The sequence below is a fragment of the Salvia splendens genome, chromosome 22, assembly GCF_004379255.2.
Source record: "Salvia splendens isolate huo1 chromosome 22, SspV2, whole genome shotgun sequence".
Classification (NCBI taxonomy): Eukaryota; Viridiplantae; Streptophyta; class Magnoliopsida; order Lamiales; family Lamiaceae; genus Salvia; species Salvia splendens.
In genome coordinates, this window is record NC_056053.1 from 2,059,184 (window position 1) to 2,072,443 (window position 13,260).

The window sequence follows — 13,260 nt, forward strand, 5'->3', positions numbered from 1 at the left end:
GATGTTGGTTTATTTATATTATAATAATAATAATAATAATAATAATTCATCTCATGATAAATAAATTAAATATCTGCATGTTTTCGTATATGAGATTTCATAATTTAAATGGTAGTTTATGTTGTTCCATGTAAATACTACTGATAATATATATTTATTGAATATTTTTTTGAGATTATATTTTACATGGAAATTTAACCCGTGTTAAGGAATAAATCTCAATCCCTTATTTTAAGTATTTTCCTTGAATAAGCGAATATGTATATTTTTTAAATAATAAATAATCATACATAATTGATATATATATGCACGAATATATCCAAGAAACAAATAAAGATATTATCGAGTTATTCTAGTTTTCTTTTCATAAATAATACTATTAGGTCGGAGTTTATATGATGTGTATATATTATTCTCCTTTGTCCTTTCCAGTGATTCAGCAAAGTCACCCTCCTTTATTTATTCTGTAAATAGATGCAAATAAAAGAGATTATACTTTTGTAAGAATAAAAGTTGGAATAGTCAGGGGCAGAATAAAGTGAAAAAGAAAAGGCATTATTCATGTTGTTTTTGATGGAATATATATGTTAATTCAAATTTCATTTCGCCAAATAAAAAGATATTTCCATGTGTAATAATTCCACTCAATAAAAATTTGATACTACTAAATAAATTTGATATGGAGTATATTGGATAGTACTAGTAAGTAAAAGTCAAAATTACATTATTGATTTAACAATTAATTAAGAATTTGGGTGTAAATATATAATTTTCACATCATTTATGTATACGAAAACACAAACAATCATGATAGAAAATAGTATTTGTCCTATTGTGGATATAGTGGACAGACAGATTATTTCTTTATGAAATGGGCAGCATATCTCCCTCGAAATAGTTTGTGGGGATGAGTTTTATTTAAGAAACTTTATAAGGTATCAAAAGATTAGGTTTGTACACGATGAGGTATAAAGGTGACTGTCACATTATTGAACGAGAATAATATTAATATGAGGTATAAGGTATAGTATTATTGAACGAGAACAATTTTGTTAGAAAATAGCGTTCGGTCTGTTTAACCCATCAATGCCTAATACAGTAATACACAAGTTATTTTACGTAAATGATACACTTTTTTCAAAATAAGTTTGACCATATAGAATTATAGTATTAATTATGCGACATGGTTTGAAGATTTATGAGCGTTCAATATTAAGGTAGCTAGGAATTTACTACAAGAGGGGAAAAATTATACTACTATATAGATAAGTTTTTCATTTTTGAGAAGGGGCATTTGGTATAATTTTACATATATACATGAAAATTTGTAACAAATATAGAATGGAGGGGAAGAGGTGAGGAGGGGCAAATGCCCCACCTTCTAAAGGGCTGGATCCGCCCATGAGTGTGATTCGGTTTGGTTTGGTTCGGTTCTAGTCTAGGAGAGGGTTTACCCCATTGCATCTACAGTTCTGCTTTGTATATTGTACTGATATTATTTCTCAAGTATAGGAGAATAAATTAATTTATCACACAAATATATTTTTTTTATCATAATTGTTAATTAAATTGTAGAGATCTTTCAGTCAGATCTTTGTAGAAGAAAATTAAGATTCACAACCTAGAAAGATGTCGACAATCTATATTGGATGGGTGGTAAAACTGGCATGGTATAACTAGGGGTGGGTAGATACGGTATACCTTACCGAACCCACCATACCGTATACCTTACCGTAAATACGGTATGCGAAAAAATCATACCTTTACCTTACCAAAGTTTTCGGTATACCGAACTTCGGTATACCTTATTTTCGGTATGACGAATTTCCATACCGATACCGTACCTCATTTTCGGTATACCATACCGAAGTTCGGTATACCTTACTTTCAACATCAATTAAAATAGAAAATTAGATTTTTTAGAATATTATTTATATTTTATAATTTTAAAAATAAATTAAATATAATTTATTCATAATTATATTTATATTTCACAATAGATTTTATAATTTAAAAATATATAAAATATATTTTATATATAATTGTGTTTATATTTTTGTGGTATATACCTTAGTTTACGGTATATACCTTAATTTACGGTATATACCGAATTTCGGTATGCAGCGGTATACCGCGGTATTTGAAAATCCATACCGTTATCTTACCGAAATTTTTCGGTAAGGTATCATACCGTACCGAAAGTCACGGTATACCAAAAATTCGGTATTTTCGATATTTTTTCGGTACGATAAGGCCGGTATTTCGGTATTTCGGTATTTTTCCTCAGCCCTAGGTATAACACTCAAATGGATTGCAGTATTCTCTTGTTGGTTAATCTAAGTAGGAGGTCTTAGTAATTATTTAATTCCAAATATATAAGTGCAATGATCATATATACGGTACTCATTCTGCATAGAATAGGTGGCGATTAGTATTGTAACTTTATACAATCGTGTCTCTCGGTGTGACAAAGTGATATTATCTCAAAGAGATGTTTTGAATAAGGCTAAATCAAAACTCTAGCACTCTTAAATAGCAACAAAACATGAAACTAATTTTGGTTAAATTCGGACTTGATTATAGCACCTTAATAGATCTTGATTACATTGGAATTGATTTAATCAAGATAGAGATCTATTAGGGGAGGCCCAATTCACATCTCCTTAGATTAATAGTCAAAATTCATTATTTTACAAGTAGAGGAAGGAGAACCATGTCACACTATCTACATAAGCAATATAGCACTCTTATTGTGATTTTTCAAAATCACTCTCTACTTACACTTTGATATTTTGTCCTTTCATAGAGTTGAGAGTTTGATAAAAATTTGCCAATAAGTTATTCAAACCCAGTGAAAGGAAATTAGGTATAAGATACGAGGTTCGAATTTATTGGTGGAGTGACGAGAGTTACACGCTATCGTCTACAAAAATAAGATCTACAACTATAAGGATATATTCTAAGCCCTAGAAGCATGTATTATAAAGTTTGTCTTTTACTTCAAATCTAATACTATAACTATACTATCAAATTAAAGTTAACCGTTTTCACTTTACTAAAAAAAGAAGTTGTATAACTATAAGTTAAGAAGTGATTCGTAGTTTAAGTAATCAAATCTTCATCCTATCTAATTAATTCAATAGCCATATCAAGATTGACCTCAACCATATATCAAAATCAATATTTTTTCATTATAAATTATTAAAATCTATGGATATCAAGATATGATAATGGCAAAATGCACATGTCTTTTTACACATAGCATTGTATTCCTTATCTCAAAATCTCTTCTTTTTAATCTCAGTACTTTTTTTTGGTAGATTAGGGTTGAAAAAGAGTCATAGGATCATAAACTCTATCATCTTATCCTTCTTCAAATTTGAATTATGTGTTGCATGTGCAATTAGGGTTCTATGTCACATCTTGATTAGACTCTACAATGTCTATTGCATGTATGCTTTAGTTTCCCTTTTTATCATGATATGTGTTTGCATTGCATTATTGGTTGATATGGCTACTAGATTACATATCTTATTATTATTATTATAAAAATATGCACAAGATGCGTGTAGAAATTTGTTCTTGACAACATTTTAAGAAAATTCCTTTCTTGATACAACTTCCCCATAATTTTTCTATATATATGCATTACTTAATAATTGTTTTATACAATAGCAAGTTAATTATAAGGATAAATTTTTTTAAAATTCAAGGTATAGTTCGAAAAATAATTTAGTACTAATTATTTTTATAAAGATCCGAACATAAGTGTATTAATGGAGTGTTTGAATTGACATGTATGCTAGACTTTTTTTTATAAAGAATATTAAGAAAAAGACGCCATAATCATCATGGAATTAAGAAAAAAGATTGTTACATCTAACATCTAAAATAAAAGTAGTGTTAGTGTTGTTTTTTTTGTCGTCTTTGAATTTTTAACGATGTGAAGCTATGGGCCCTTCCTACAAGAGTCCAGGTCAGAATGATGGTGTTCCACGAGGGAACATCAACTTTGGAAAAGTATTTAATTCTTAAAATTGCAAAAACCTAAGTACCTTTAACAAATATGGGGAAGGTTCATGGAGAGGATTAATTGGAATCAAGAATTGATTTTTATCCTTTCCAAAAATTTTAGATTTATGAATCACTAGCTATGTGTAAAATTAAACCAAACATATCTCCTTCAGTTATTAGAGTGAAACATGATACACAAGAAAAGCAAGATCGACACATGTAAGTTTGGTATTCGAAAACATGAAAATAATTTACAAATTAATATTTCTATTGTACGCATCTATTACTAATGATTATGATTATTTTTTACCAAGAAAAATATTCGGGATTAAGATAAGGAATGAAAAATATGAAATTAATTGCTTTCGATAGTAAAATTTGTGAAATAATAAGTTCATGAACTTGATCTTACTTTATCGTTTCGAGATGAAGGAAGACTTCCATCTCTAAGTACTACCTTCGTCCAACATTAAGGGTCACATTTTGTCATTTCAGTTCGTCTCACAATAAGAGTCACATTTTACTTTTACCATAAATAGTAAGTAGACCTCACATTCCACCAACCAATGTTACTCACATTTTATTATAAAACTAATATATACAAGTGAGACTCATAGTCCACAAATTTATTCAATCCTCTTTTCTTTACATTTCTTAAAACCTGCACCCACACTAAATATGACACTTAATATGGGACGGAGGTAGTATAAGTCAAATACAACTCCTTTTTTTTGGATGCTTCGATAGCAAATCTAGATGTATTTGAATTTATTAAAAATAAATATTTTCCCATACATTGAATTTCGATGCGACAATAGGGTCAAGATTAGAGTCATTAATATTCAGCGACTTCGGAAAAAGCTAGGATAGAAGAATGAGAGCCACTTATTCTAAAATAAAGGGTATGTATTTTTTCTTTTATCCAATGCAGAATTGACTACCTATGGCATTATTTCAGGTTTCGTTTGTCATTCACAAATAATAATGCTTAACGAGTTAAAACCACATTTTTCAAAGTAAAGTTAATTTTGTAAATGTTTAGGAGCAAAAAAGTCGATTTAGAAGGGAAAACATACCATGTAGTAACAAAACAATGCCTTAAATTGTAAAACGTATATATACATATTTTTTCTTCTTCTAAATATCGTTTGCTGGTCTGTGCCAAACTGATGATCAAACCAATTCAATTTAGTCAAATTATCACTCCAAATTTGTCTTTTCCTATAACTTTTTTTTTTCGTTTTTATTATTTCGTTATGCATTTAGCTTCAATTATATTTGGCAACATGAATTTATTTCAGAGTGATAAGGTGCAGGTCTGATATGACAAGCATGTAGCAGGCAGACAAATTGCTAAATTCAACTCATGTAGAAGTGTTCATTCTTGATATGTCAATTCACCATTTATTTCACATTCAATCCTAAATATTAAGTGATTTCTAAGAAAAATGGTCCCCTACCAATAATCGAACAATTATAGAGCATTGTGCCCAACAACTCATATTGCTCTAAATAAATTAATATAGTGTACATGGGTTTTATTTTAGGGTTAATATAATCTTGTATAATAAAGCTCTCGCATTTAGTAGAATAGGTACAAGGTTGTCACGTTGGCATGCAATTGGCAATTTAAAATCTTACGAAATTAATTATCAAAATAAAAAATGACATTAGAATTTGTTAGGCTTGATTTCAACCTATAAGTCTTGAGCATAATTAATTATGTCAAATATATATAGAAAGTATAAGTATTTCTTAAAAAGGAACACAATATGGTTTACAAACCTTAAATACTAAAGTGGGGATGTATGGCTAGGCTTCATGTTAGAAAATATCTAAGCAAATGATGAAATGACATGTAGTCTCACACACAACACATATTGAGGTACAAAAATAAAATTGATGGACATGATTAGATGATGCAAAGTAGGGTTATGTTGATGGATGGATACACTTGTGGTGTTGGAATAGTTTATTAAAGTGGTGAAGTCTAATATTTATACATTCACTTCAAATTCCATGCCTATGGCTAGAATTTTGAAAATGGCCCGGATCGGTCGGCTCGACTTGTACGATTTTGACAAAGAAAACCGGAAGAATTTTGACAGAAAAATCATTGGTTCGATCTTGGATCGGTCGATGGTTAAATCGTGTTTTGATTTTTTTTAAATATCGTTTTTTCCTCTCTCTTTTTTGTCTGTCGCTTTCGTCTACCTGCAACTTTCAGTATCGCCAGAAGCAAATAACCTTTTTCGATATAGTGCTTTAAAACTATATCTTTAATTACTACTTGTTTAAGATATTTCATTAGTAACTTTTGTTTATCTCCCTTCATCATGACTGTCTCTCTTCACTAATTTATATTATACACATAAAAAAGATTTCGTATCGTTTCGGTTAAACACTATACATGTAAACTCTAGTTAAATATTATACATATTTAGTTTAATTTCATTGTAATAGAAACGAATTTGCAAAATAAAAACCAAAGTGTTTGCTTCCCTTTTGATTTTGTAAAATTATAACAATAGAGAAAATTATTGTAGCCTAAGCCCATTTAAGCAACTTGATTTCATCTCGGCCCACAGATATCACTAGTTTTCCAATAAAAACACTCTCTAATGGGCTAGCTTCTAATGTATTAAGAATAATCAAATTTGCCTAATTTATATTGGGCTTGAGAAAGTTGTTTATCAGCCCATGGGCCATATTCTTCAGGTATAGTAGGCTTTATGTACTGGGTTTTTTTCTCAAAGAAAAAAGTCGTAAATTTTGAATGAATATTTGAGTCTAAAATCAAAGTTCATAGAAGTAAACAATTGAAATTATTTAGATGATTACCTTCATGCAATAACTTTCTATTTTATTGGGTGATTGTTTTAGGAATAATTAGTTCTCTGACATTTTCCAATAAATTCATCCCCAATTCTAGCACAATTTACACTCTTTTGTATGAAAAATATGCTCAAAGGTTCAATTCCTTCGTCCACTTTCTCCTGCTTAAAAAATCCCTATTGTAATATCCTTTGACTATCCTCCCTTTTAATTGTTAAATTTAATTAATTAGTCCATTGTCAACTCATCAATTTTTGTAATATACTAATCTTATTGGTTAAATAATCATAAAAATACTATCGTACTAATTTCACTAGGGTTGCAATTTATACTATGATTAACTTACATAGATGATGAATGAATGTTAAATATGGCACCATCAAAGCCTGTTTGTATAAATGGATTTGGGTAGTAGCTAACCATATACAATTATTACCCACTTCCTATCTAAACCCAATCCATTTAACACTTAAAAAAACAAATACATGGAAAACACAACCCGACGTCAATTCGCGGACGGAAACATTGTTTATCGACGGAAAAATAGGAATTACGTATTGAAACTTCCGTCGGTAAAGTTGTTTTTTTGAAAATGTGAGTTAGTGGAATGTCGAGCTACTTACTATTTATTGTAAAAATAAACCGCGACTGCTATTCACAGACTGACTGAAATAGGAAAATTGGACTCCTATTATTATGCAAAAATGTAAAAATGCTTTTGGATCTCCATATATTATAATAAAATTAAATTAGTGTCAAGCCAACCCGACTTATAATATTTTTCATTGTGCTTGAGTCGAGGATTAAGCCACCTCAACCAAGCATGTAAAGTAGAACCTTGCAAGTTGATTATATTCTTTTCTTCTTCCACCACCACCATCATCATCATCATCATCTTCAAAGAATAACTTTTGGTACAATTTTTCACCCCTTGTTCACACCAACTTTACCACAAATTCTATGCCTTTATTTTAAAAAATTAAAAGCCTACTCTAGTCCATCAAATAAGCTAGAAAAGAGGGCAAAATATATATAGGGGTTTTGGAGTGATCGTATATGAAGGATTCTTTATATTTTAGTGTGGTTTTCCCTCTCCCAATTTTTGGAAATATAGATTGTCTTTCCATAGTGAGAGGAACGAAAATTATTACTTAGTGATGAGACATTTGGGGTGAGCAATTGGTTATTACATATTCCCTTATGTTTCAATTTCTACGGTTACGAGATAAGATTCTACGTCTAGGTCAATAATATTCTCTATTTTTAATAGCTTTCAACTTTATCATTTTGTATTATATTACAGTGAATACCATAGTTTAAGCATGTTTTATTCAAATGATGTTTATTGGCATCAAAGACAGAATATTATTTTCTACGCACTGGTCATCTAAATCTACACTACGTTGTCAATACGACGAAATCTCCTAAGAGGTTGACATAATGCGATGATAACATTATCGATTATTTATGTTTAATTATTAATAATTTAATAAATAGTTATAAATTAATTTATTTTTTAAAATTAATTTAGAAGGTATCGAAATTGGAACTTGGAAATGGATTTGGTCCCTTTTTTACGAGCAAATATTTGTTTGTATGTTGATATGTGGTATATTTAACCGATCATAATTGCATACATAAATAAAGAGAAAATATATTTTTATAATTGTAATTGTAATTGTAATTGTAATTGAATTTACACTACTTAATAATATGTGTGAATCATTAATTTTTTTTACCCTTTATTTCTCGATTTATAAGGTAAGGGATTTGGATATTAAATTAATTCGCTTTTCAGAATATTTTTTCTCAATTTTCAAAAAATGAGAGGATGACCAAGGAACTTATTATTGCGTAATACTATTACTTGTTTGTTTCTTCTTATAAAGCTCCTTGAGTAATGGATCGTGTTTGGAGCCTTTAACTTTAAGTAAATGCATCAATTAGTCAAATTGATAAGAGAGCCATTAGCCAATTAGGTTTCACATTTACAAATTAAGACTAAGACCTTCTGCTTATCAGTGGCTTATTATTGCAATAATCCAGTTGTCATCCATTATAAAATGACAAAACTAGGACTTCCTCTATGAAAATCACTCGTTTCCATAAAAATAGCACATCTTAAAATGCCATTATTATCACTAGTTTATGCATTTGTTAAAAAAGTTATTAACATCATTAATTAAAAATTATATTTTTGAATTTTATCTTTAACATCAAGTAAATTTGTAAAACGAATTTTGATTTTATATAATTTGTATATTGAAATCAAAACTAATGTTAATAGTATAAAATAAATAATGCTAAAAGTGCATGAAGCGAGAGTGATGTTTACGGACAGTCCTCACTTAAGGGATGTAGCTTAACATTTCTATCTATCTAATAACTATTAGAGTAAATATTAGCCTATACAAAAATGAAATATCATGAAGTATATTGACTTAGAAAACTTGAGAAAATCTTGCCTAGAGGCAACGTAACTGGCAAACTGCTTGTTTCAGACGGTAAAACTTTCTAGAAGCAAAATATAGGAGTATATTTAAGTTTTGTACTATTATATATAAAATTATAAAATCATTAATTATGCAAAAAGGAAAGGAAAAACGCCTCTTCAAAATTCGATTAGCCACTCCCTTTGCGACAAGGCATTGAAAATGTCAAACTAATAAACATATTTCCACGGTTAGATAAGTGTAGTGAATGATGAAGCTCCACATGTAGCTTAGATCATTAATGTTGAATAAATTTCACAGTTGAATTTCCATCTAATTTATTAATTTTTGACATATACTCTTACGACAGCCTAACCACCATCAATTTTCAATGACACACGAAATCTTGACTCTTTTGTTTGGGTTGTTAGGTTTGGTTTTAATGTTCAATTTTAGTGTGTATGTGCTTGGATTTTGATCAATGATTTCTAGTTTCAAAACTAAATTTTGAAAATTTGAAATCTTGTTTGTATTTAGTCATATGTGTGCAAGTCAAATGAAGTTATTTACATATTGAGATTAAGAAGCATAATCATCTATGTAAACCGGATGAATACATTATAAGAAGTTGAAGTCAACACTTGTAAAGCTAACATCACTTGTTGAATTGTTGTATATCGACTGATTAATATAAGTGAAAAATTAAAAATAGTAATGTAAAACTCAACGAAATAGTCCATCACGAATTGAATCAGATTTAGAACCAAAATGACTTCTCACGGATTGAAACATAACCAATATATCGATTCTTATGGTCTAGTTTCTGTTTGAAATTTTTAGACCCGAATTTAAAAAAAATACTTTTTATTTATAAAAATTGTTTTTATATTTAAAAACAATTTTTACAAATAAATAAATACAAGTAATTCGTAATAGCCCACATATATTTGATGGGCATGCGAATTTATGAAACTCATTCTTGCTTGCTTCTCTTTTATAGAGACAACCTTGAATGTTTTATGTTCCACTTTCGATGTGGGACAAAGTTATTCTTGGTTGCCTCTCTTTTATAGAGACAACCTTGAATGTTTTATGTTCCACTTTCGATGTGGGACGAAGTCATTCTTGGTTGCTTCTCTTTTATAGAGACAACCTTCAATGTTTTATGTTTCATTTTCGATGTGGGATAAAATCATTCTTGGTTGTTTCTCTTTTATAGAGACATCCAAAAATGATTTTGTCCCACATCAAAAGTTAAACATAAAACATTCAAGGATGTCCATATAAAATTATATTTTAAATTAAGTCATTTTTATTTTTTTAAGATTTTAATTATGTTTTTTTTAAAATTTTAAGTTGTATTTTTATTTTATGCTGTAATGTTATTTTAATTTTAATGAAGTGTGTTTGTTTTAATTGAATTGTGTTGAAAAAAAAATAAAAAATGAAATTGAAAAAATAGCAATTTAAAGGACGGAATAAGGGACGATTAAGGGACGGAGCGTTGCAAGTTCTGTCCCTTAGTTAAGGGATGGAGGAATAAAGTAAAATGTGACTCTTAAATAGTAGTTTAAAGGATGGTGTAAATGAACAATCAAGTTTAATACAAGGAAGAACACATGATTGTACTATTAAAGATGGAAGATAGTTATCATACAAACAAAGAGGCAAGTACAAGGTAGAAAACTAGAAATAGAGAAGACATCTCATGATCCAAGCATGGAATAAAAAAACAACCAGCTGATCAAGAGATGAGAAGAGCATCCTATCTACTAAACACGACACTACTAGGCCATCTGCACATGTCTAAAAATCCACTGCAGATGCCACTTTCTTAACCAACAAAACAACCTCAACTAACAACCAGCAACCAAATTACAGAGACGCCCAATCGATCTCCACCGATGGGTACTTCTGCAGCAAGAAATCGTCGAATCCCCCGTCGAACAACGGCTCCAAGAACGTCACATCCGACTCGGGCGATGAAGACGATGACGTCTCGTCCGAGGGCGATGGAGACGACGAAGACAACGGCGTCACTGCCTCCGCCTCCGCCTTTACAACCTCGGCCTCTGGGGTTGATCGAGGCTTCTGGTCGGATTTCTTCGAGCTCCCCTGTTTCGGTGGATTGGCTGCGAGATTCTCGCAGATGGCCTGGAGCTTGGCGTCGACGGAGGACTGGAGGGGCTTGAAATCGGAGTCCCGGGCGAGCTGGTGGCGGAGGTGGGGGAAGTTGAGTCGCGCGAACTCGCCACGGAGCTTGTAGGCGGCCTTGTCGTAGGCCAGGGCGGCGTCCTCGGCCGTGTCGAAGGTACCGAGCCAGAGACGGGTGCGGTTCTTGGGGAGTCTGATCTCGGCCACCCATTTGCCCCAGTGGCGCTGCCTCACCCCCCGGTAGAGCTTGATTGCCTTCGAGGGAGCTCCGGTTTGCTTCATCGGAACGGGCTTCGGGCCGAGAAAGCTCGAGAACTGGCTGCTCTGCTGCTGTTGCAATTGGTTGAAACGGTAATTGAGCAAGTGCTGCTGTTGTTGCTGCTGCTGTTGGAGGAGGAATTGAGCTTGGATTTGATAGATTTGAGATGGGGTGATATGATTCAAACCAACTGTTGCGTCTCTTGAAGGAATTGAGCCGAAACCAGAGTAAAGATTTGAATCGGAGGTGGAGGGAGAAGGGGAGAGAAAGAGATCCGAAGAAGAAGGGGAAGAAGAAGAAGAAGAAGAAGAAGAAGAAGGAGGAGGAGGAGAAGAAGCACTCTTCATAAAAGGCTGAAGTGCTTGCATAAGCTCTTCCCTCAACGGATCTGAGGAGAAACTGCTACAACCGTAATAATCCAGAGCTGCCGCCATTGATAATCTGAAAAAACAAAGCTACAAATTTTCTACAACTAAAGTAAAGCAACCTGTTTTTAAACCAAAACCGAAAAAACAGGGGATTTTTCTACACAGGCAAATGATCAAACAGGTGGGGGACACAAAAACAAACCCTCACTGATTAGATCAGACCCAAAAAAAAAACAAACTTTACTAAAAAGATCTCTATTCTGAAAATCACCTGGCTTTCAAAAACTGAAATTCGCCCAAATTAAGGTTTGATTTTAAAAAGAAAAAACGCAAACCCTTAAAAATCAGATGAAGAAGTTTGAAAGACAGAGGATGACAGAAAGGGATCCAAGAAGCGGGGAGCAGTAGAAAGGGGGGGAAATTAAACGAAAATGTAAAAAAACACTCTTGTTTTACTGATTGCCTCACTGAATTTTTTCTCTCTATTGGAAATGGAGGTAGAGACCGCCTTATAAAGGCGGAGAAGCCAGCGCCTTCCTCTCTCTCTCTTTCCCTCATTCTTTCTGTAGCTCTGATTTTTTAATGTTTTTTTGTTATTTTCGGAAGCGTGAAGATGATGCCTCATCCGATATTCCCGGTGGCGAATTGGAATTCGACACGTGTTGAGCGATTGGCAGCTGTAGGTGGAACTACTAAACGTGGCGATCTTTCAATGGATGGAAGTTCAGGTGACTTGCCGTAGGCAGTCGCATTTGGGGAAATGAATCATGCTATGAGAGCATCTCCAATGGTCGGCGTCACCACCGGAGCGCCGATTTTTCGCCCACGCCGGTTTGACGCCGAACCATTGGAACCGGCGTGGGCGAAATCGGCGTCAAAATCGGCGTCGCCATGCCGATTCCCGCGCTGACGCCGGTTCCCACGCCGATCCTCACGGGCGCCATTGTGGCTCCCGGATCGGCGCCAAACCGGCGTCGGATTTAAATATTTTTTTTTTTTTTTTCGCAAAACACAATATATACGCGCGTTGAACCTCATTTTCATTCGCACCACTTGTTTTAACGAGTACTCTCTCTCTACCTTACTTTCTGTACAAGATCAATAACGAGCAATGGAGAACAACTACGAAGGTACTCCAGTTAATCCCGGGGGATGGTCTCAGACTCCCCCGCCTCCCGGTGTAGGGTCTCAGACGGCC

At 32.6% G+C, this 13,260-nt stretch overlaps 1 protein-coding gene across 1 annotated transcript; it reads right to left on the bottom strand.

The window, feature by feature from the left end:
- Positions 1-10,880: 10,880 nt before the first annotated feature.
- Positions 10,881-12,560, bottom strand: LOC121787569 (ethylene-responsive transcription factor RAP2-4-like). Its single transcript, XM_042186346.1, has one exon. It carries the CDS (start codon positions 12,126-12,128, stop codon positions 11,157-11,159), a length of 972 nt encoding a protein of 323 aa, XP_042042280.1. The 5' UTR covers positions 12,129-12,560; the 3' UTR covers positions 10,881-11,156.
- Between the last annotated feature and the right edge of the window lie 700 nt (positions 12,561-13,260).